The sequence below is a fragment of the Thamnophis elegans genome, chromosome 4 (genome assembly GCF_009769535.1).
Source record: "Thamnophis elegans isolate rThaEle1 chromosome 4, rThaEle1.pri, whole genome shotgun sequence".
Taxonomy (NCBI): Eukaryota; Metazoa; Chordata; class Lepidosauria; order Squamata; family Colubridae; genus Thamnophis; species Thamnophis elegans.
Window position 1 is genome coordinate 93,946,572 of NC_045544.1, and position 24,656 is coordinate 93,971,227.

Here is a 24,656-nt window from a genome sequence, read left to right on the forward strand (position 1 = left end):
ATTATCTCTTAGGGAGAAAAAAATACTGTTGTCTTCTGTAAATCCTTGGATGTCAGTTTCCTTGCAGCAACCACTCACCAACTCAATTATTCGTACTGATTTTTTCACACAGACATTTCCCATAGTTTACTTTAGAGCCTATATTTCTTCATGCTGTTAAGCACTGGATTACCATCACTTATAAAGACAACACTTGCCTTCTTGAATCAGGGAGCTGTCTGTCTTCTACAGATTATGGAACCTTGTTGTTTGTTATTTTGAGGTCTACCTTCCCTTGTGTGTATTTTGCATGACATCAGAATGTCAGACCAAAACCATATACAAACTATATTTCATTTATTTATTTAAACCATTGAACACATCTACAATCTCAGAAAAGATGCAGCATGCAGGAAGAAAAATACTTAAGTGAAGACCACCCGATGAGTTGAAAGATGAGAGTAGCAAAATGTATAGTGGTATAATTTTTAATGTACAGAAAGAAAAACTGTCCATCTGTTATAGTGGATCTCAAACTTCATCCCATTTTAATGGTGAATCATTGAAAATAGGGAAACTAGAGAGAAATACTGAAAAATACTTAATAGTTGTGTGAACACAAATATGTGAGTGCAGCATTGAAACCTTTTAATTAGGTAACAAGCAGTTTATAAACTGAATATAAATACAGTTTCTTCATATACATTACTCTTTCAGCAAGGTTGTCCATGGGGACATCTGAAAAAGTGGTAAGGAATGACAAACGCACCACCACAATGCAGGCTCCACCTCCTTTGCATTGTGATGTAACATACTTTTATTGCAGGGGCAGAACTTACAGAGGAATAGTAATTTCATTATTTTGAAGAAAACATTAGTCTTATGGATGCTTCTCCTGCTGTAAAGGGAGGCAGAGCTAGTGAAGGAATACAAAAGTTATCAACAAAATAGATAGTATATGAAATCTGTGAAAAAAATATAAGAGACCCAAAATAACCCCAACATGATTCTGTGATGTATGGCAGGATAGTTGAAAATTTTGGCAAGCTTTCACAATTCTATAATACACTGCAACAACAGAGGTCTATTCCCTTACATATCTGACTTACCTTGTAGGGCTGACATCCTTTCAGTTCATGAGTGTCAATTTAAGCTAGATTGATTTGTTGTTAGATACCTCGTAGATCAGCGATCATCAACATTTGCGGCTTGTTGGCCTGGCTTGGGTGGGGGTGGGAGTGGAGGGGAGCGTGTGCATGCATGTATGCCAATAGCTCAGGCAGCCCGGTTGCGAATAGACCGCAACCCAGTATATTGTCATATATTTGTTTTAAGAATTCATTATCACAAAGTATGGCATAACATTAAACATGGTAAATAAAAATGTCAAGCTTACTAATTATGTTTGGTGCTTCAGGTTTTGACTATTGAATTATTCTATTTCAAATATAAGTTTAAAATTAACTTTCTTCTACTGAAATCCTGAAGGTCATAATCAGTATTCTAGACGTCTTTCCCCTTATGACAAATTTCTGGAATTTTTGCACATTACTTTTAGAAGGCCTTGTAAAACTAATGCAGTTTAAGGACTGCAACATCAGGAAATCTTACTGACTTATATATTCTGGTGCTAAAAAATGGATTAAGTTACATAATGAAAAGTTCATTATTTTGGTTTACAGATGGACATGATTTCATACTTAATAGTCTCCTATCTCTTACTATAGAATCGGATATATTTTTTCCATCTTAAGAGTCATTTTCTCCGCATAAAGTGTGTAATCTTTATTAATAATTCTATTCCAAGCTTTTGGGGCAATATAAAAACAGTAGGTAGATATAATAATGTAAATAACAAACATAAATCTAAACAGTAGAAAAGATTTTTAAAAGAGGGATATCAGCATTATTAATGTCAGCAGGAATGCAAAAGTAATTTCATAAATACTAAAAACTGAATTGAACTGTGCAGTCGTCAGTCAGGTTTGAAAAAATATATCAGTCTTGGAAATGATAAATTTAAGTTTCAAAAGGAATTTCAAGTATCTAGAAAACGCCAGATTCTGATACCAATGTGGACTCCAAACAAGTCTCTTAGGCGCAAAATTCAAAGGGGTGGAGTATAGGGGTATGTCAGATTATTAAGACTATGTAGCAGCATATGAGAAAAACATTTTTCATGTTACCACAGATTTTTATAGCACAAGCTTCCATTATTATGCAGATTAAGTTGAAAAACCTTGACATTTAAAAAAAAAAGAATATGGTTATCGTGGCAGGGATTGTCGAGCTAATGTTTACCTCTTACCTACTGGAGAAATAGTATATTTCATAGCATCTGTGGTAATACTGTTTAATTATGAAGAGCGGACTCAGCGTCATTACTTGGGTCATACGGATTGTGTTAAATGGTTAGTATATGCTTCCATTATTCATGCTTCAGTTATTGTTAAAGAGATTGATAGTTTCATGCTATTGCCATGTGCCTGGTTTCCAACATCCAATATACAAATGTGCCAAGAACAATGATGAAGAAGACACTCGTGTATTGTGTAAAATCATGTGGTTTCTTCCAGAATTTAAAAGGCATTCTGATACTTGATTTTATTGAAGGATTTACCAGTCCTATGTTATTAATGAACTGTTATTTGTTCCTTGGTAAAAGCTAGTTAAGCTGGTGTAATCTGGGCACTCTCCATATTGCGTCAGCATTAATAAGTGATTTAAGTTATGAATTGTATACCCAATTAAGTTTTAATCTTTTTCCATTATCTGAACAATATCTAGTTTTAATATGCTCCTAAGAAAATAGTGTTGTAGTAAATATAAAATATAAATATTTTCAGGTACTTGAAATCGAAATATTTGTGTGACAATTTAACTGGACTTTTGCTAACATTTCTATCAGTTATAAATTTTTGCTTTTGAAAGAGAAAAATGTGAAGTCTTGATTGTGCCTGTGTGCTAATTGTGGATCATGTGAGCAAGATGATATAGATCCGTGATGGCAAACCTATGGCATGCATGCCACAGGTGACATGCAGCATCCTTTCTGTGGGCACACAAGCCGTCACCCTAGTTGAGCTCTACGACCCATGTGCCAGAGGTCTTTGGGTCTCTGCCATGCAACTTGGTGGTGGGGCACATCTGGAGGGGCTGCACATGTGTATATGAGGGAGGCATGCATGTGGGGTTTGCGCATGTATGCGTGAACAGACTGAGTGTGCAGGTTGCGCATTGCATTTTGGAGTTTTAGGTGCAGGCGTACAAGTGCTTTGGGCACTCAATCCAGAAAAGGTTAGCCATCACTGATATAGATCTATCACGGTAGCACAAAACAAGTCCTGTTTAACATTTTGAATATTAATCTGGATTTATAAACAGTATGCTGCTATTTCCCTAAAATCTACATGGAGCATGAAAGCATGCAATGTTCCTAACAAGATTATTTCTTCTAGCCTTGCAGTTCATCCAGACAAAATAAGGATAGCAACTGGACAGCTAGCTGGAGTGGATAAAGATGGAAGAGTAAGTTTTTAATGACTATCTCAATAATTGGTTCTGGAAAATCTCTTAGGTATCTCTCATTTTTTACTATTCATTTGTCTGATGAATAATTCAAAAGGTATAATTTGTTCATGTTATCTTAAATTGCATTGTGTATTTCCCAAAGAAGTCTTGAGTTGACCACATAAATCTTGAAAAGTTTATTTTAGCCAGACTTCTGTATCTGCTTGTCTTATGCCATTTTTAAAAGAAGATGTGCAATGGAAAATATGAGAAAGCTTTATGATATGAATGAATTTCACATGCATAGATCTGAATTATTGTCTATTTTTTTCCATAAATGTCCTTAGTTAAATGTTGAGATACTGCTGCCAACTATATCTTTCTTACTTGTATTATTTAAAACATTTCAGTATCTTTTGATGTGGTCAGTGATGGTCGGAAGCTGCAGCCTTATATTCATTTATCTGAGATATTTTAGAGTAGATATGGATAAGATTATGTCTAAATCTTTTTTTCTGAATATTGAACTGAAATGCCTTTATTTATTGCAAGGACTTCACTCAAGTCAATGTTTATTTGGTAGATCAATACCAACTAATGACTGACTTCATACACATCAATGTCTGCTTGATGGAAGTGCCTCTTTTTATCTTTTCAGTAATCACTTGTTTCAAATTATTTTTACTTAACAGCCTTTGCAGCCCCATGTTAGAGTATGGGATTCAGTGAGCCTAATGACTCTACAGGTTATTGGACTTGGAACTTTTGAACGTGGAGTGGGATGTCTGGATTTTTCAAAAGCAGTAAGGAAAACGTTGATGTCTTTGTTTCACAAACAATGTATTATGTGTATCTGTATAAATAGCTGTGAATATTTTGCTCACCTATTTTAACATTTTCTGATTGTTAACTGAATTATTTTCAGTGCCAGTGTATCTCTTTTTTTTATACCTGGCTTGTATCCATTATTTTTCCTTATTTATTCATCAGCAATTATTATTCCAACAACTTTAGTTTTTAGAACAAGGCTGCCTCCAGCAGCTACTGGTGGGTATTGCAATTAGAGCTGCCTTAAATAGTTGCACTCAAGTGTTTGATTCCACCCCACATACCTGAGGCATTTTTTTGGAATTGAATCCAAACATAGTCTTGGTAGCAAAACTAGTCATCACTAAATTATAACAGAATGTCATGGATCAGGAAAATAAACTATATTTTATTTCTGATTTAATTAGATATTTTGTATAGCTTACCCAATAATAAACTATATTGGTAACTATAGATATAGAAATAAATAGCCATTTAGAGTTGCAGGAGTAGAAGGCATATAAATGAGTAGATAAATGAATGATGCCATATAATCTGACTGCCTAGAACAGATTGAAGACCATGATTGGTTCTCATTTTCAGTCTGTTTGATCCATGATCAAAAATAATAAAACTGTTGACATTAAACAGTTTCTAGAATACCACAGATTGCTTCTCTCTAGTGAGTAGAAAATTATTTACTGCTCAAAGAAGGGAATATAACTGAAAAGAAAGTAATATCTGGCAATATATCTTAATGTGATATATTTACTTTACCATTTACTATATAGAAAGCTTTCTGTCCTATAAAGGGCTTTCAAGAAACCTATTCTTAGCAGGCCTTGATATGAACATTTAATGTTCATTCTGATGCTGATTTAAATGTTGACACAAAGAAAGAAACAACTTTGCACTTCTGCCCTTTTATAGTTATAATTAAATTTGCTCTTCCTTGAAATAACACCCTATCAAAATAGTGCTTGCAATATGAAAATTGTAATAATAAATCATTGGCTGTAATAGATGAATTTGTTACATGTCTTGTTAATTACAATTAGCATTTCATATAATACAATTTTTTCAAATTTATCTTAATTTATCAGCCATGAGAAATTATCTTGGTTTATTTTATTACCATTTTAATGGAGTGTTGCTTGAAGTAGTTACAACTTGACCACAGGAAAACTATTGCATACTTAAACATAAGAGGACATTATATAACATGATGACACAAATTTTATTATTAAATCTTCTTTGCAAGGATTCGGGTATACATTTGTGTGTGGTTGATGATTCTAATGAACACATGCTGACTGTTTGGGACTGGCAGAAGAAATCAAAAGTAGCAGAGATAAAGGTAAATAATGCTTAGATGTGTTACCATATGCAAAGTATATTGAATCTGCTTGGTGATATTTTACTGGAAATTTTTAAAAAAATTTAAAAAAAATTGCTATGTGAATAATGTTAAGTTCAGTTTTCCCCTCTTGGTAATTTTGCTAATTTTCAGAGAGAAATGTACAGTTTTGTGTTGTGGCTAAAGGAAGAAACAATGCCTTCTGTATGTGTCATCCCAGTGATACAATTACTCAACTTATAACAGTGTGGGGGAACCTTTTCGGCACCGAGTGCCAAATGAGGGTGCACAGGCATGGGATTGCTGGAAACTGGAAGAGCAGCTACCCGGTGTGCATGCGTGCATGGGCACCACCCAGCTGGTCTTCGCACACTCATGCGTGCCAGAAACCAGAAGAGCAGGTGGTCGGTGTGCATGCACGTGGCAGAAACCAGAAGATCATCTTACTGGCTTGTGCATTCACATCAAGGGGATGCTCTTCCAGTTTCCAGCGCTCCCACACATGTGAAGACCAGCTGGCTGGCGCACCAGAACCTGGAAGATCAACGGGCAATGGCTAGCATTTGCAGCATCATGGACTTATAGCATATCTCCATTCCACTAAATGAATTTGTCAATTGGACCAAATAACTTTCTGTCAGCAGAGACAGAAGACATCAATTGGATACAACCAATGACTGCAGATTTACAACAGTATAAGCATTCTTGGAAAACTTTCATCAAATGCATGAAGTGTTTTTATTTTTATTTATTATTAATCATATGTCCAAAGGCGATTTTGGACAGCTCCCAACAAAGTTAGTTTATTTAGTTTTTTTTATTAATAGGAAAATGTCTTTGTGAGGAAAAGACATGATAAAGAAATGAAGTAAAAAACAAACTATGATTTCTGTTCATGAATCAAAGTAATGGGATGTGTTCTATTCAAGTTTTGATTAGCTTACCAATGCCAAAATATTTATATCCTTTTCAATGTTGTATTTACTATACATAATCACTGTATTTACTAGGATAAATTTATTAAGAATAAATAAGGTAGGTAACCACACTTCCAAGATAAATCTTTCAGCTGCTCCTTTCTCCAGTTTATCACTATTACATTCTAATTATCTCTGATGTTTTATTCAAATACCCAGAGAAATAGTGTCCGTGAGCCAGAATCTTCCTATTCCTTTGTTTTATAGAAGGTTAAATTCTAACCTTCTTATATGTAGCTGAATGTGTGCAGCACTTCCTATTATTGCAACAACTCTAGAAGTATCACACACATCCAAAAGGCTGAGGGGAATTGGAAGTATTTGACAAATGAACACATTTGCCACCAGATCATATGTTGCTTTCTTTATAGAATAATGCAAGGTCTACCCCAAAATACAACTGCTTGACAGATGCTTGAATGTTAAGAATGAATAATGAATAAGAAATGAGCAAATCTGCTTCATTACTGCATTTTGTGTACTTATAAGAACCAAAACTTTAGTAATGACAACTCCCTTTTTTCTTTTGAAAGACTACAAATGAAGTTGTCCTGGCCGTAGCTTTCCATCCAACTGATAAAGGTACGATAATAACATCTGGCAAATCTCATATCTTTTTCTGGACTTGGAATACAAATTCATTAACAAGGAAACAAGGAATATTTGGGGTAAGAATCTTTATATTGGACAAATTTCCTGAAGTTGCAAATTAGAATTTTTGAAAGTACATTGATTATATTTTTCCAAAGAAAGCTTTAAGGGGCCTCTTCATAATAATTCTTACTCAGAAAATAGGAGATGAAATAGCATATAATGTTTGTGTGTGTCCATATCAGAGGTGGGTTGCTCCTGGTTCGACCCGGATCGGGGAAACTGATAGTGGCAGCAGCACGAGACTCCACTTACCCTTCCTGGACATCTCTGTGCATACGCAGAAGTGTCAAGTGTGCACGTACACACAAGCAAATCGGTAGTAAAAATAATGGAAACCCACCATTTGTCTGTACAGTATGTATGTAAATACATATGTGTGTGTATATATATATATGTGTGTGTGTGTGTGTGTATTCACTCTCATCCACACACAAACACATAGATACATAAATATATTTGTGTGTATGTTAACATGTTCTAATAAGACAATATACCAAGCCCCAATGCCAGCAAACATGTTTGAATTGAGATTATGTGCCTGTGTTTGCATATATAGTTCACATAGAAAGCCCTAAATATATTCTGTTGTTTTTCAGAAATACGACAAACCCAAATTTGTTCAGTGCTTAGCATTTTTAGGCAATGGAGAAGTTCTCACTGGTGATTCAGGTGGGATATTGCTTATATGGAGCAAAACTACTGTAGAAGGCACATCAGGAAAAGGATCAAAAGGTATATTTATTCTTACAGATTTATCTATATCATGAAAATATATTTCAAGTTTAATGAAAATGCAACAAATATTGAAGATCAAATGATGTTTGTATGTTTCTGAGAATGTAGATGGTGTTGTAGAAAAAACAGGACACGCAAGCCAGCTCTTCAGGGAAGGAATAGTTTATTACGCAAGTTCAGAGACAAAGGCCTGAACAACGAGTGACAGGCAGGAAATCCCTTATATAGTTTAGCGCTTTCAGATAAAGCTATCCGTTAGTTTTGGAAACACCCCTAAAGATTTGCCCTTGAGTTACAGCAATATTATGTCTACAGGAAGTTATAATACATAGTCAGCTAACGGAGAAGAGTAGCTCGTATTTTGAGAAAGTTAAATGTGTCTTCCAGACAGTCAAGCCAGCAAATACATTAAAATAGAGACTTTGCTTCAGCAGGTTTCATGTGCCTCTAACCCATGTCTAACCGCACCATGTCCTAAAAGCACACCTTTGCAATTTCTATATATGAACAGTTAAAGCTGAATATCATGAGACCCTAGTTTGGCTCAGGCTTGAGGCCTACCTTGGTTCAGCCTGCTACCTCAATGGTACATGTAACAAAACTATTAATATATATAATGCTATATTAAATTCTATCAGTCTTTAGTTTTTCAGTTGAATGTAGATGAAAAGTAATCTAAAAGAATTTTAAAACTCTGCTGAGCATTAGATTACTGTTCCAAGTTATAAATTTCTCAAATTTTTCAAACTTTTCTCTTCTAGTTTTAAGCAAAATATCTAGAACAAACTGAAATATAATTTAGGAGTATTTTAGAATCAGGGTAGATAAAAAGAACACTCTAGAATAGCTTGAAAAACTTGCTGCCACAAACTGTGGCTAAGTTGCTACTATAGGTTATTACATTACTATCTATTTCTAATGATGTTTACATGCTGCTTTCAAATCCAGAAGTTCTGAAGCTGTTCTTTGCCATTGATTATCTATTGTTGGGAAGTAAACCATTTTTTTCTAAACCTTCTTGTGGACTTCCTAACAGAATTTTATTTTGATTGCTGTAAGAAACTGGATCTTTGATTAATTGTATTTTCCAATATGGCTATTCATAATATATATATAAAACAAATTATATAACTTGCTATTATAGCTGATCAGGAAATGTGCATGAGCAATGCAGAGTTTCTAACTTAATATATGAGTCGTAACATTGGATAAAATATTTTCATAGAATGCTGTTTCTTCTAAGCTTGATAGTTTTTATGCGAGTGTTTCATTACCCAGTGTAGGTAACATCATCAGTGCTAGGAAAGAGTGGAATTTGCTCTCAGTTTATATTCTACTGGCTTGCAAAGACTCTTCATTTCAACTCCAAGCTACAAATATTCTCCTTTATAAATATTAATTTTGATATGAATACACTTTTGAAAGAAAAAGAGAAATATAATGCAGAATTTTAGCAATTCTTAACCTAACCAATCATCAAATACTGAAACCAAACCTTGTTTTAATATAATGTTCTGACTTTTAAGCTAATATCCTATAGAGGTTACATTTCATTTCAATTTCAATTTTTAGAAAAGAAGTATTACTAGCAACCAGGAAAATGCATGTCTGTCACTGTTGAATTCTAAGGTAGTTCTTAAATCCAAAGATAATTATTTTCTTTGGCAGTTAATTAAAGTGCTGGGCTGTAAATATAGCATGCCAGAAAAAACAGTTTCAGTACATGACATTTTAACTGCATGTGTATATTTTCAGTGAACTTTGATTCTAAAGAAAATATTAATGTAAAATCATAATTATATCATTGATAGTGCATTTAATATTATAATAATGGAAAAACATATAATTACTAAATACAGCAAATATTTTATAATTAAAACATCAATATTTAAATTGATCCAGATTTTGTGGAGTTGGCCTTTTTATGCATTTACCATGCTTTTAATAAAGATTTGGTTCAAAGTATGTCTCACTTCATATATCTAGAAAAAAACTGCATATATCTAAATGAAGTATCCATTTTGCACTTGGATTTTTATACCAAATTTTGAAGTTAAGCCTACATTTGCTTTTTAATTTGTGTTTAGAATGGATGATAACTGATTTACTATGACTGGTAAATGACATTTTAAGTATTAATCTTCAAGTTTAATAATGTTATTCAGAAGTTTCTAAATATAAATATTTATACAAAACATTACATGCAAAGCCTTTATGTACTAATTCTTTTTGTAGCTCACACTTAATTGCAGTTAAACCATCACATTTGTTGATGGTTTTATACAGATATTAAAATTTAAAGTTTGTTAGATGTGAACACTGAAAAGGAAATTTGAGTTAATTCAGACCAAATATTTATTTTAATCAAATTTGGTTAATAGTATATGGTTAGTGACTCAAATCCAAAGTTAATATGGCTGTTAAATTAGCTATAAAGTAAGTGTGTCCAAAATCTGAAAGTTTAAATTGGCTTCTATGGATACTATAAAAGACAGTAATAATTTGTGGCTATAAAACTTCAGTTCCTTTTCTTTTCAAGTACATAGGCTTGAAGGAAGTGAATATATGTGAAAAGGCACTAAGGGTTCTAACAGCAAGAAGTTAAACTCCATCTCTTCCATAGAGGGCAGGACACAAATATCTTCCTATGTTGTAGAGATGGGTCCTCCCTATTTTTAAAGAAGGCCAATTCGGTGTGCGATGACACCTCAATCCATGATAACAACCAGACAATTTCCCTTTGTATAAATCAAGTTTCCTGATGAGCTGCAAAAGTTGACCCACTTTCCCTTATAACCTGGAACATAGCAGGTTGGTCTGTTCAATCAAAAGACCAACTCTTTTTTGACTATATATCACAATTTGACATCCTCTTCTTGCAGGAAACCTGGGCCTCCACAGAGATTCAGTTAGATGGCTATTGGGTTAACTCAATCCCAGCTGTCCCAAGCAAAGTGGGGGGGAGAGAGAGCTATAGGTGGTATTGTGACATTAGTTAATACATCCTAGCAATTTAAATGTGTACCACTGCGACCTTTCCAGCCATGGGTTGTAACTACATTACTCTTATTTAAACAGGTGGAGATTTTGCTTTTTAAAATGTATATTTCTCCACTTAATAAGAATAATGTGATTAACAAGATTTGAGACAGCATAGAAGATTTTATTCTTGGCTGTATAGTCAAATTCCCCAAAGCTGCAATAATTATAGGTGGGAGGGGGGGGCTTAACACTAGAATGGGACCAAATGATCAAGCATTATTTAATCATTTTAAGATTCACTATGATGAAAATGTAGCAGGACAATCTTTGCATTCCAGACAATTTAAAGATCCTAAAGCTAATCAGGCAGGTTTGTGTGTAAGACAAATGACTGTACATTTGTATCTTTGTATCCTTAACGGATCCCCATGGGGCGACTTTCCAGCAGAATAGACTTATCGGGGAGCAGGAAGAAAATCCACAGTTGATTACTGGATAATATCATATGACCTCCTGAAGTTCTTACAGAAGATGGAGGTAGACTCGTGACTGGAAAGCGATCATAATACAATACTCCTTACTCTAACATTGCACCAGAAATCTCTAAGGGCAGGCACAGCCTACCTATCCAGGGTAGAGACTCAAAATACCCAGGTAAAAATTAAATGGAACGAGAAGAACACTAAGGAAGTTACCAAATGGATGTTAGCCCCTGAAACCATAGAGCTACGTACATCTCTACTAGAACAAAAAATGGTTCAATAGAGATTGTATGCAACTAAAAAGGATATATAATATGGAATACAAGAAAAGTAAAAGTGCCCCCTTTGAGGATTACACTTACTACTTAAAGCAGCTGAAAGCACAATATAAGAACCTTCTAAAAGAAAAGAAAAGTGTGGCTCTGAAGAAGTCTTGGCATAGACTAATTACGGCAGTCAGGACAAAAAATGCATCCTTTTTTTGGTACATCACCAGGGGATTGAGAAAACCTCCCCTACCCCCAACAAATCAGGTTCCGATTCATGCCTGGGAAGAGTATTTTAGGGAGCTTTATACATATTCTGACTATGTAACCAAGGAGAGCGAAGCTAGTTTGGACCAAACTCCTTACTGGACCCCTATTACACCAGAAGAGATATCACGGTTGATTGGAGCCCTAATGGCTAATAAGGCACCCGGGGCTGATAATGTCCTGCCAGTAATAATCAAAAAGAACGCCAGTTGGTGGGCTCTACTTTTAGCATCACTGTTTACATTTATACATAAAACAAGCTGTATGCCTAGAGATAGCAATAGCAATAGCAATAGCAGTAGACTTATATACCGCTTCATAGGCCTTTCAGGCCTCTCTAAGCGGTTTACAGAGAGTCAGCATATTGCCCCCAACAATCTGGGTCCTCATTTTACCCACCTCGGAAGGATGGAAGGCTGAGTCAACCCTGAGCCGGTGAGATTTGAACCGCTGACCTGCTGATCTAGCAGTAGCCTGCAGTGCTGCATTTAACCACTGCGCCACCTTGGCTCTAAGATTGGGAAGTAGCAATTATCATACCAAATTATAAAAAAGGTAATAGAAATGACCCAGGCAATTATAGCCCCTTTAGTCTTCTAAGCGTTATTAGTAAACTGTATGACAAACACCTAAATTATAAACTTCAAGATTGGCTAATTTCAGGGGGGGGGGGGGATAATCAAAGACGAACAAGCCGGTTTTAGAGAAGGAAGATCTATGGTGGATCATATCTTGGTACTCCACCATTTAGTACAAAAATACTCCACTTTTAACATCAATACCTTTTAATTATATCTTAATGTCAGTACTTTTTAACATAGTGTAAAAACTAATGTGTATTGCTGGTCTTTGACTGTAATAAAGATTTACTTACTTACTCCTATGTTGTAGAGGAAGTCTCTTCTCTCCCTTTTCAGACTTCACTTGATCTATGGAGCAAAGTCCTCCAGAGATAGCAGAAGCTAAGCACCATTCCTGACCGGAAGTGGTGAGCTGCAGCATTGAGTACATTAAAGAGAGAACTCTTATGAGAACTTCTACACACACACACACACACACATACACACACCTAGACTAGTAATTAGGTAACACCAACTCCTGCAATATTCTGATGACTCAAAGAGCAAAGCACCACACAGCATCATCAGCAATAGAGCTCTGATGGCAGGGTACATCGATGCAATGAATATGAATTTGGGTGGACTCCCAAATAGAGTGGAAGATGGAGGGGGAACCTGATGTGCCATGATTCATGGGGCCACAAAGAATCAGGCACAACTTAGAGACTGAACAACAATTTATCCCTTTCCTATTGGTTCCTTTTTTAGTGACTAAGAATATAGTTGAATTTAGCATGAAGTATATTTTTGATCACAGAAAGACCTTATAGTCCCCATGTAGAAGAGAGCAAAACCAGTGCAGAGAACTAAAGTGACCATGGATAAATTTTCTAAATACTTCCCTGTGGTTTATTAATTATTGGGTATTGTTCTTCCATTTCTTTTTATTCTTGCAGTTGGCTATTATTATTATGTTTTGTTGAGTTGAATTAACAATGAAGATGATAGGGTACCCTCTCACTAGTTAGTGCTTGCAGCTATTGGGTGCGGTATCTTTTACAAGTTAAGATCAGGGGCTGCCTTTTACCTAAAAAAGGTAAATTCCTCTTGGGTCCATCTTTTAGTAATCAGAAACATTCAACTATGTTTTTTATGTTTTCCTTAAGTAATTTGAGCATGTCACTGTTAGTATTGTTATTTATTAAAATGTATTAAAGCCCCCCCCCCCCCAGTCCAGAAGAAATTTCACATTTTTAAAAACTTTCTCTAGATTTTTTTACAACAGAAGTAGGCATCAGTAGCTCAATTTTCTTTTTCTTTTTTTTTAATTTACACATGTACATCTATCCATGAACCTTCCTGATTCTTTCTCTTTCTATTAAAAATTAATCATCAAATTAATTTTTAATGTAAGGAGTCTATCATGTAGCAGTTATAACTATTCAGGTATAGTTTGACCAGAAGAAGTGCTGCCTTTCAACTTGAAATTCTACCCTCCTTCAAACATCTCCTCATTGATACATATAGCATTAATTATTTCTTATCTCTCTAAATTACCTTTTAAACTAGTTGGCAAATACACTGTATTGGCACTGTACTATTTCTTACATGATTACAGGTGTGTATCAAATCAGCAAACAAATCAAAGCTCATGATGGCAGTGTGTTCACACTCTGTCAAATGCGGAATGGAATGCTGCTAACTGGAGGTGGGAAGGATAGAAAAATCATTTTATGGGATCATGACTTGAATGCTGAAAGGGAAATAGAGGTAAGAAAAATAACTGTTGAACAAATAATTGGAAACTGTACTTTTGAGTTGTGATGAAGGGAGCTGAAGAGCAGACACTAATTAAGATTACAAAAGTACCATTCCATCAATTTCTATTATTGATGTAATTACAGTATTGATTTTTATTCTGTTCTCCTTCAGAGAAGCTAAAAAAACCTTAGAAGATTACTCTCCTCTCTTCATAGTATTCTTATTAAGCCCGTTAAGCTAAAAGTTCAGGTTATAGTTATAACAGGTTATAATCATGGCAACTATTTTCATTTTGTGTCTTTGTAAATTTATCTTCTATCTCCTAATCTTCTTTGCACAATTAACATAGTATTTATTTGCACAAGCATTTCTGAGTTATCTTTCAACCAAGAAGAATTCCAGATCAGTTTAAAATTCAAGAATAAATTTCAAAAACTTAAAAAATCAGGAACAGCTAAATTAAAAATAAATGAAAAATATATATGTAAACAAACTTATTTAGCTGCATGAAACCAAATGCACAAAAATCTGCATAAAATACTAAGTCACTGATAAAAAATTGTTAAATATAGCTAATATACCGGTACCTTTATACAGATTGCAAGACTTCAAGTAAATCCATATTGCTTGTTTTTTTCTCTTTGTAGGTGAAGATTAGAAGATTCCTCTTCTGCAGGAATCTGGGATAAATTGCCATCTCATTGGTATAGGAAAATATTGCTTTCAGTATTAACTTACATATAGGACACAATACAGTTAATAGAGTTGTGCTCTTTTGCATTGATTTTAGGTAATGAAATTAGGTAATTTATTAGGTATAGTAACTTGACATTTTACATATATAGAGAGCAAACAAACAATATGGATTTGTTTGAAGTTTTTTAGTCTGTATGGAAATATCTCTTATGCTTTGTTACAGTTATTGTCCAACTCAAAAAACAAAATAAAAACAAGTTGTGAGAGCAAGCAAAAAAACACACACACACACACAATAAAACCCAATTATTATAATGACATAGTTTACAAATAGTAAAATAGAACATAGACATGTTAAGAAAAATAAAATCATACTTCAAAATTCTAAATAGTGCAGGACATCATTTTTGAAAATCCCCTCATTTGAAATTGATAACTCTTAGATATTGTATATTAAAAGTGTTTTACTTTGAATTTAGCAAAAATGCAGGTCTTTTTTTACAGTGATAGTAGGTCTTTTTAATAGCAATTAAAAGGAAAAGGAAATAATTTCAAAACAGGTTTTTAAAAAGGTGGTCAATAAAATTAGTAAGACACCAATTTGATATATGTAGTCAGCTAGTTAGGAAGCTTTTACTAGCTGCAGTGATAATTAGCATTATTTTGTGCTTGAAGTAGTGAAATTTGAAACTAAGTTCCATCTTCCCTGAAAGAAGACTGGATTGGAAACAGGGATTGTAACAGGAAAAGAACAACAATGTCAAAACATTATTTTTTTTAAAAAAATGCATATTTATCACTCAAATCATGTAATATACACCACATGTCTTTGAAAGGAGAAGGAAAGAGATTAAAATAAGAAAAGTTAGAAAGGAAACATTGAATCTATTTGAGATTTGTTTGCACAAAGAAAGATGATTGTGACCTTCAGTATTTTAGTGTATTATTATGCTTTATAATGTATAAAATGGATTTCAAGGAAATACGATTTCCACAGGTTCCTGATCAGTATGGGACAATAAGAGCTGTAGCAGAAGGCAAAGCTGATCAATTTATTCTTGGGACATCAAGAAATTTTATTTTGCGTGGAACATTTAATGATGGTTTTCAAGTGGAAGTGCAGGTATGTCCCTTTCTTCTCTTTGAATTTATAGATATTTGATCAGTTTTGTTTGCTATCTAATTATGGATATATGTCCATTCATTAACTTTGTGTTTTTAGGGCCACACAGATGAACTCTGGGGCCTGGGAACACATCCGTTCAAAGACCTGTTTTTAACTTGTGCTCAAGATCGTCAAGTTTGTATGTGGAATTCAGTGGACCACACTCTTGAATGGACCAGGCTACTAGATGTATGTGCCTCATCCTTTGTGAGAATACTGGGCATATTTATGCAGTGTTTTTAAAGTAACGATTACATGTTAAGAAAAAAAAAATCAAACAGTAGGGTTTTTTTTTTCAACAACAGCATCATTTCCATTTTTTAAAAAAAGCTTTGATTTAATGTATCTTATTTTGCATAGATACAAAATACATAGATAGAAAGCGAAGAGCTGAAAATGTCCTCTTCCTCCTTAACCTCACTGCATCATTACCATGTCACTGCAGTTTTTGGAACAGAAAAAAAGTATTAAATGCAGCCGCAGGCTGTAAAAGTTTGCCCATCTCTGGTCTATAAGTCAGAAAAGCTTTGCATGGAAGGTCATTCTTCGGAATCTTAAATTAAAAAGATTTAGCAGTGAGGGATGTCCACAATTTATTCTTGAAAAACCACAGGGGTGGTGGGTGAATAATTCTGGCCTAGCTGGAGAAACTTGCTGACAATGATCCTACAATGATGCAAAATGTCTCTTAGAGTAATCAGTTATTTAAACTGGAGATGAATGCCAATGTTTTGCTAAATTATTAGGTAAAACCATGGCATTAAAATCATGCGTAGTTGCCTTGGCATTGATCCCTAAATTAGTTTCAGTAAATTTTGATGTGATCTTCTGATTGCATAGCTATAAATTTAGTTTAAGCTCTTGAGATTAAAATCAGTATAGTATAATGGGCCACATATGCTTCACATATGTGGAGTAATTTCAAAGCATATAGCTTCATAAACTGGAACTGTGGAATTTGCTCCTATTTACTTCTCTTAATCCAGGTGGGACAGACCAGTGAATAATTGCCTGTGTAAATATTATTCAATTTAAACTTACGTCATAAGATCAACATGTGTCTTTCAGGAACCAGGACATTGTGCTGACTTCCATCCAAGTGGTACAGTGGTAGCGATAGGAACACACTCAGGAAGGTAAAAATGTTGTAATGCTTTTCTTTAGGCAAAAGCAAATATATTCCTCTGAAACTGTTCCATGTTTGATATTGATTTACTGTTGTTGCCTTTAATTTAGTTACCATATTTGCTCAAGTGTCTTCCATTGTGGAATTGAAAGCAGGTTATGGGATTCGTGGGTAATTATCCATTCAGGCATTGACCATATTCAAGCCTGCTTAGCTGGAATGAGTGGATTGTATCATAATGTCATCAAGTTATGAGGCAAAGAGCCTATTCTTCCGATATCACTAAGTCAGGTTCCCAACCTGTGGACCATATCCCACTATTGGGCACTGTGGACACTGGCACTCAACAGCCCCACTCAGGCAAGGGCCAAGCACATGCACCCACCGCTCACACTAATGAACCTGTGCATAGGCATGCATCTACTGCTCACACAAAACCATCCCCCTGCCGGTCACCAACCCAGAAAGGTTAGGGAATGCTGCACTTTGTAACAATTTTTAGAAACTTAAATAGTATTGTCAGTGGTGAAAGATAGGTACCTGGTTTTTAGGATTTCAGATTTGGTTTTTTTTTTAAATAAGTGGCTTCTAAAAGATGGACTTAAAATGGTTTGCTGTGATTTTAGTATTTCACATGATTATATATTTGCAGTGGTGTTGATGGATAATGCCATAGGCCTAAGAAAAGTGGAATTTCATTATCTGATGTTGTTTAGGTGTACTTTTTAATTCCCACAGTACAAAAAATAGTGAAACCCACCCACCCAGCCCAATCATAGTTATTTAAAATCCCATTTGGGGTAGCTAGGGTCACAATAGTTGTCTATGTGCAAGAAATTCATCCATAAGAATGTAAATAAAGTATTTTTTTTTCTCTGTGGATTTTTCTTTTTTAGTACCAGCTTGGATTCACAATGTAGCAAACATATTCTTGTTGTTACTAAAGCAACTTAGAAATCTGGTCTGAAGGGCAAAATTTTATTTGGGAAGTTTGTGTCGGCCCTCTGGCATATTCTGAGAACTCTGAGATTCTAGGAAAATGCTTTAAAATGTTCCCAGTAGATAGAACTACATGTACATCCATTCAAATCTTGTTCATCAAAAAACCTGGCTCACTGCAGAGCCCTGTTTGTAAGTTGGAACTGATAAGTTTTACATTTACTTGCTCCTGAATGTACTACTGAAGTGCCATTGAGTTGGGATTTGCCCCTAGTGATTTCATAGACCAAAACTCAACTATCACTCTTACCCACAAATAATCTGCAGTTCTTCCAATAAAATTCCCATGTACCAACAACCTTTTTCTTTTGCATTCCTTAACCTTCCTAAATATTATCATTTGCTAGTGCATCATCCACTGCTATCAATTGTCCAGAGGAATGCTTAAAATTCTTCCTATGGAACAATGAATTTTATTTTCTCCAAGACTGATTTATTGGTTCTTCTTGTAGTCTGTGGTAATTTTAGTAACCATCTCCAGATTTATAATATGAAGATGTCTGTCTTATTTCCTTTTATTCTTCTCAATAAGCACTTTTCGCAGCCATATACCATCACTGAAAAGATAATTATTTAATCTATTCTGATACTTGTCAAAGAAATGTCCTTATCTTTCATAATGTCTAAGAATAGCACTGTCATATTTCCAAAAATTAATCACTTTTGCTGCCCATTGTCCTAAGAAGGAAAAATTATCTTTCGTTTTAATTTCTTTGCCAACGACTGTGAATTTTGCTGGTTGGTTGTCTTTATTTTTAACATTAACCCAGAATTTTCTCTTTCAGTTTTTATTTCCATAAATCTCTTTAGCAAAGTGCCTACCCTGAAATTAATCATCTGGCTATCATCCTCAAATTGATAGAGCTTCAGCCTGTTTTAATGAAATCCAGCTGTTTTATCTTCCTATTTTATCATTAAGTATATTCACACTATAAGCTATCAAGACAATATAAATTCTTCTTTCACTTACTTCTCTATTTTGAACCACTCAGTTTCTCCTAATTCAATTCTTTTTATATTTCCTGCTGATTCCTAAGAAGAGTAATCAAAGGTTTTGGCATACCTATCTATTAGTTTTAATGTATTGCACATTTGGCATAATAACTACAATTGCACTGTGAGATGAGCAGCATATAAATTGGATAAATAACAACAAAGTCCTTGTATCAGTTGAGCAGAAATAAATCTTAAATTTTCTTAGTCTCTGCAATATATATCCTGTGTTAGCTATGTGATCTCATGTCTGTAATCTTCTTAAAATTTGTCTGCTCATTTGGCATTGCTCTCTTTTCTGTTAAACAGCTGGCCAATTTACCTATGGAAACTCACTTTCTTGGGAGCATTTCTTCAATATCTCTTCCTGCAAATGTTTCTGTCACCTGTAACCCAATTTGTAAAGGATTTCAATATAGTATTTTTTTTAAACTTAATTTGCCTCTATCACATGGGCATTTGGGGAGGGACAGGCAAATGATGAATGTGTGGCATGCAAATACTGGCACGTTTGAAACCTAGGCAAAAATATTAGTTCTTTTTATTTATCATCTATCTATCAAAATTATGCAGCTGCCCATTTCACAACAAGAAAAGTAGATAACAAGCTAAAAACAGATAGATAATAAATACAGCAAAAAAAAAAAAGCTAATGATCCAAGACAAAGGATGCTAAAAGTTCCTCAGAATAAGTAGCAGCCACTGATGTGGATAGGCATGGGGGGAAGCGGCAGCAATAGGAACTAGTGCTTTGCTTTTGTAAGACAACCGTCTGTCTTCACCATAGTTCTGTGTTGAAATAGATTGAGCAAAGCCACTTATTGGCAGAAGATAAAAGGCTTAGAATAGTTAGGAATTCCTACAGTATTAATAGAAATAATAACACATTTTGAAGCCTGAAAAGAGAAGTCTGCAACTTCAGATGAAGAATGGCAACATAATCTTTCAGAAGAATATATAAGAATTTGGGTAACTTTTTGAGGTGTAAAATCTATTCCTAGGAATGTGTGTACTTGCTATGGAAATAGATAAGGGCAGTTTTAAGAGGCAAGAATCAGAAAGAGGCAAAGAAAGAATCAGATTATCATGTACATTTCGAGAGAAGAAACATATTTAGTGTACTCCTGGGTTAATTTGTACATATATACTGGCACCCATGTAAGTAAAATCAAAAAGAAACTGTTTATCAAAATGAGCAAAAATAAAAAAATAAAGAGGTCAACAACTGGAAATAATGAGAAACATGTGTGGAGGGATGCAGACTCGGACTTGGAACCACTAGAAAGGAAAGAATCACAACTTTATCATTCTATCTCTTGCAAAAAGGGCTACTACCACATAATGCTCCCCCCACATACTTTTTAAAAGAATATAATATGGAATATTAGTTTCTAGTAAGTATTATTATGCCCTGTTCCAAGGGTGCTTCAGTTACTAGTTTGATTCCTTTCTCAGCTTCTGGGAGTAAGGGAGGTTGCATTTTTCTGAACAGCTGTTTTGCTGAGTCAGTTTGAATCTTCACAGGAAGGGCTGAAGTCCTCATTAGAATACTTTGTGCACAAATTCTTTGAAACTTGATTATCATATCAGGCTGGCTTTCCTTCCAGGAGCCATTGCCAGTACCACCATTGCTTTTTTATGATGCTGAAAGATATGTGATATGTAAATCCATCGAGTGTGCAAATACAGTGCCTCCTAATTTGCATCTCTTCCAAGGAGATCTAAGAAGAGAGACTTGGGAGAATAGAAATAAATTCTATAATGATAATGAATGGCTCAGAGGCAGACTGATTGGAAATTTCAGAGGGGAAAGACAAAATATTTTTGAAAATGTTGAAGTTGTGACAGTAGAATAAGAAGCACTATCTAAAATACGAAGGATATTTCTTCTCCTGTTATGTTATCAACAAAGGATTCAGAGCCAGAAAGAGAGATAAGGGTAGCTGAGATACTATTATATCTGTGCTGTCCTGTTAAAATACATTCACAATATTTTTACCAGTACCCAAGATTTCCACAGAAATAACGAAGGTTCTGGAGATAAGCTAGAGGGTATTTCACAGGAAAAAATGAGTTAAAGGTTTGTTGGTCATATGTTGGTGCCTGTTGCTATATCTGGCTGCTATATTAGAGGCAGCAATATACTCTTTACCAGATGGAATTTATTTTATTTTCCTTGCTAGTGGTAGTGGGAACTTTGCAGTCAACTCATTTAAGAGTCATAACCTTTGGTTCAGGCTTTTTCTTATTTAGAAATTATTGTGTTTGAGTAGCCATTTGAACAATCTAATTAGAAACATTGTTAGATAGGCATGCTAGATTTTAAATGCTACTGAATCTTTGGCTGCAGACCCTGTACAAAATGTTCAGCAAATAAGTTGGTTTATTTCAGAGAGTCTAGAATGCAGCTGATTGTGGTTCTTAAACTACCCATGAAATCAGTTTAGGATTGTACTTTTTGTATTATATCAGCAGCTACTGTAAAATGAAATTCATAGAAGTTCCAGAGAAAAGCTATATAAAACTTCCCCACCATGTTGTGCTAATAAATTGACTCTTAACAGATGTGACTAAAATTGTTCTGAAATGCAGGAGGTATTTGTGAAGAACATTTCTTATTCCTGATAACTGTTTATGTTGTGATGTTTTAAATGTGATTCTAAGATTTGATCTCAAAGCTATTCTGTAGTACTGAATCCCTAGTGCAGACAGATAAAGAAGAGGAGCACCTTTAAGACATTGGTACTTTAAGACATTGATGCTGTTCTTATTAATTCCCAGTACTTAGTACTTAGTTGTCCTCAGTGGGGCTCATGTTGCTTGATGATGATGCCCTCATTTGGTTAGGTTAAATAACTCTTTATGTACAAACATTAAATAACATTAAATTAAGCATATGCTTAAAATCACAGATCTTATGTGCCAGGGATTGGCAATCCACAGGCCCCAAGTTCCAAGCCCATTTTTTTCAATTTGCCAGTACAATCATTGAAATTCAGAGGCAACCTTACATATTGTTATTAAAGTGAGTGGTTTTTTTAATGGTTAATGGGCCTGTTGTGCATTTTAGTCATCCCAAAGTGCCTAACCTTATCTGAATACATTACCAGTTTTAACTTTTGCAGTCTTTGGATGCAAAATAATAGCAAATATCCTGTTTTCCCAAAAATAAGACCTCCCCGGATAATAAGCCCAATCAGGTTTTTGATCATTTGTGCTAAAATAAGCCCTCCCCTGAAAATAACCCACCTCCTGAAAATATTGTAACAGAGCAGCAGCCATGAGGTGACCACACTTGCCGCCTCCTACACCTCAAAAATAATAAGACTTCCCTGAAAATACAGCCAAGTGCTTATTTCAGGGGTCAAAAGAAAATAAAACCATGTCTTATTTTTATGGAAACAAATATTAAAATAAAAAGTGGGACCTATGACCCAAGAAGAGGTTATTTAATAATACATACTATATGCCCCATTTTTAGATATTGAGACTGTCTTGGAAATGATTGTGAACAAAAACATACTTATTGATTTATTATTAGGGCAACATTTAACCAGAAGTCAAACCAGTTACGTCATTTTATAAAATTCACAGTAACCTTCTAAAGAACATTTCTATTTCTCCTTCACAGGTGGTTTGTTTTGGATGCTGAAACAAGAGATTTGGTTTCAATCCATACAGATGGCAATGAGCAGCTTTCTGTGATGCGCTACACAGTAGGTATGGAGAACTGTAATACATTTGAACCTTTTGTTCATTTCTTCATACATGTCACCTATTCTAAATTGAGTGTTTTAAGTAAGAACAACACTGTATCTTAATATAGATCTTTTTAACATTCATATTTTATTGTGTTTTTTTAAATCTTAGGGAAATGTTATATCTATTAGAATTCTATGTATGTATACTATATGCTAAGTAAATAATATATCTATAAGTAAGAACAAATTTATGTTAACCACTGAAATTATTTTCCCACATTGAAAAATGATAACTTAATAAAATAAGTAAAGCAATATGGAACAGTGGTTTTTTGTTTGAATTTGGATTTACTTCACCTGAATCAACAGTATTGTTTGCCAGCTTACCTTACTAAATAGTAACTTAATAGAGGAAGTAGTGATGCAAATTCATATAGAAAATAGCATCCTGGCAGATAAAAGCCCTGGCAGCAGTTCAAAAAGTGGACTTTTTTCTGATTGAAGTTGGCACTTAATTCTCCAACTTGGAACACAAATGCTGAAGGGTGAGAGAAAATGCTTAAAAAGATAATAGATTATGTCAATAGGGAAGAAGAAGGCAAGTAGGGAAGGGCTGACAGTGTTATGCCGTGCTTGAATTCAAGCACATTAACTGTAAAGGAGGAAGAAAGAAGAGCATTGGGACAATTGACAGGTGGGCTAATGCACTGCGAAGCAGAGGAGAAAAGACCATCAAGAACCTGGCTGAAATCTAGAACAACCAAAAGATTCCCAATTTTATTTTGCTAGAAACCAGAATGATCCAGAATCAATCTAGCCATGTACAAAAGAGCCATATACAAATCCATCCATGTACAAAACAAAATACGTTTAACTTTGCTTTCTTGGTTTCAGGGAGTCTACTTCTAACCATAACCATTTCTTGTTAAACAAATTGTCTTATCATGTAGGCAGCATTGCTAGGGCAATTACATTAAAGCTTTTTAAGATGTTCTGCCTTTGTAGGGGGAAATGGAGTCTTTTTGTCTGAATAGGATACTTTTAAAGAGCCACTGAGAGTTTAATTAAGCTGTGTTTCATATTGTTTTTGAACTAATTATTATTTGCAGGCACTTCAGAAAACTGTTCAAGCTAAGTGTGTCAAATGTGAATATAGTGAAATGTGAACAGAAACTTAGTTTAATCACAGAAATGTTCCAGTCTCTATTTTGGGTTTTCCCTGTTTTAGAAGAAATTAAAATACGTTTTGCTAGATGATCTTAATGGAGAAACAGATTTATATAGGAAAATATGATATTTGAAATATTCCAATCCCATATAATATATTACTGAGTTGATGTTCGATTGAGTGAACAGGCTTATACAAGTTGATACGAAACCATCATTAATACATATCTCTGATTGGGCAAATGCAAATTTTATTTTTACTACTAAAAGCCATTCATTAGCTCTGTTAACAATTCTTGCACATTATAAATTTAATTTTGGGGTCATTCTTATTTTATTTTTAAGTCATGAAGATATTTGTGGCTAATTTGCAAATTGCATCTTGAGAGTCTACCAGAAGAAAACCATTGATATCCTACTTTGGTCAATTTGATATGGAATTGAATGACACAACACAAAAAGAATTTGGCCA

At 34.4% G+C, this 24,656-nt stretch overlaps 1 protein-coding gene across 1 annotated transcript in view; it reads left to right on the top strand.

Annotated features, from left to right (window-relative positions):
• Positions 1-24,656, top strand: part of EML4 (EMAP like 4) — a 128,221-nt gene that overhangs the window by 89,226 nt on the left and 14,339 nt on the right. Inside the window, exons 8-18 of the mRNA XM_032215322.1 lie at positions 2,241-2,390; positions 3,438-3,507; positions 4,182-4,292; positions 5,558-5,653; positions 7,164-7,298; positions 7,881-8,016; positions 14,195-14,346; positions 16,031-16,156; positions 16,256-16,387; positions 17,267-17,334; positions 22,948-23,036. Coding sequence (XP_032071213.1) covers positions 2,241-2,390; positions 3,438-3,507; positions 4,182-4,292; positions 5,558-5,653; positions 7,164-7,298; positions 7,881-8,016; positions 14,195-14,346; positions 16,031-16,156; positions 16,256-16,387; positions 17,267-17,334; positions 22,948-23,036 — 1,265 coding nt within the window. The remainder of the gene's footprint in view (positions 1-2,240; positions 2,391-3,437; positions 3,508-4,181; positions 4,293-5,557; positions 5,654-7,163; positions 7,299-7,880; positions 8,017-14,194; positions 14,347-16,030; positions 16,157-16,255; positions 16,388-17,266; positions 17,335-22,947; positions 23,037-24,656) is intronic.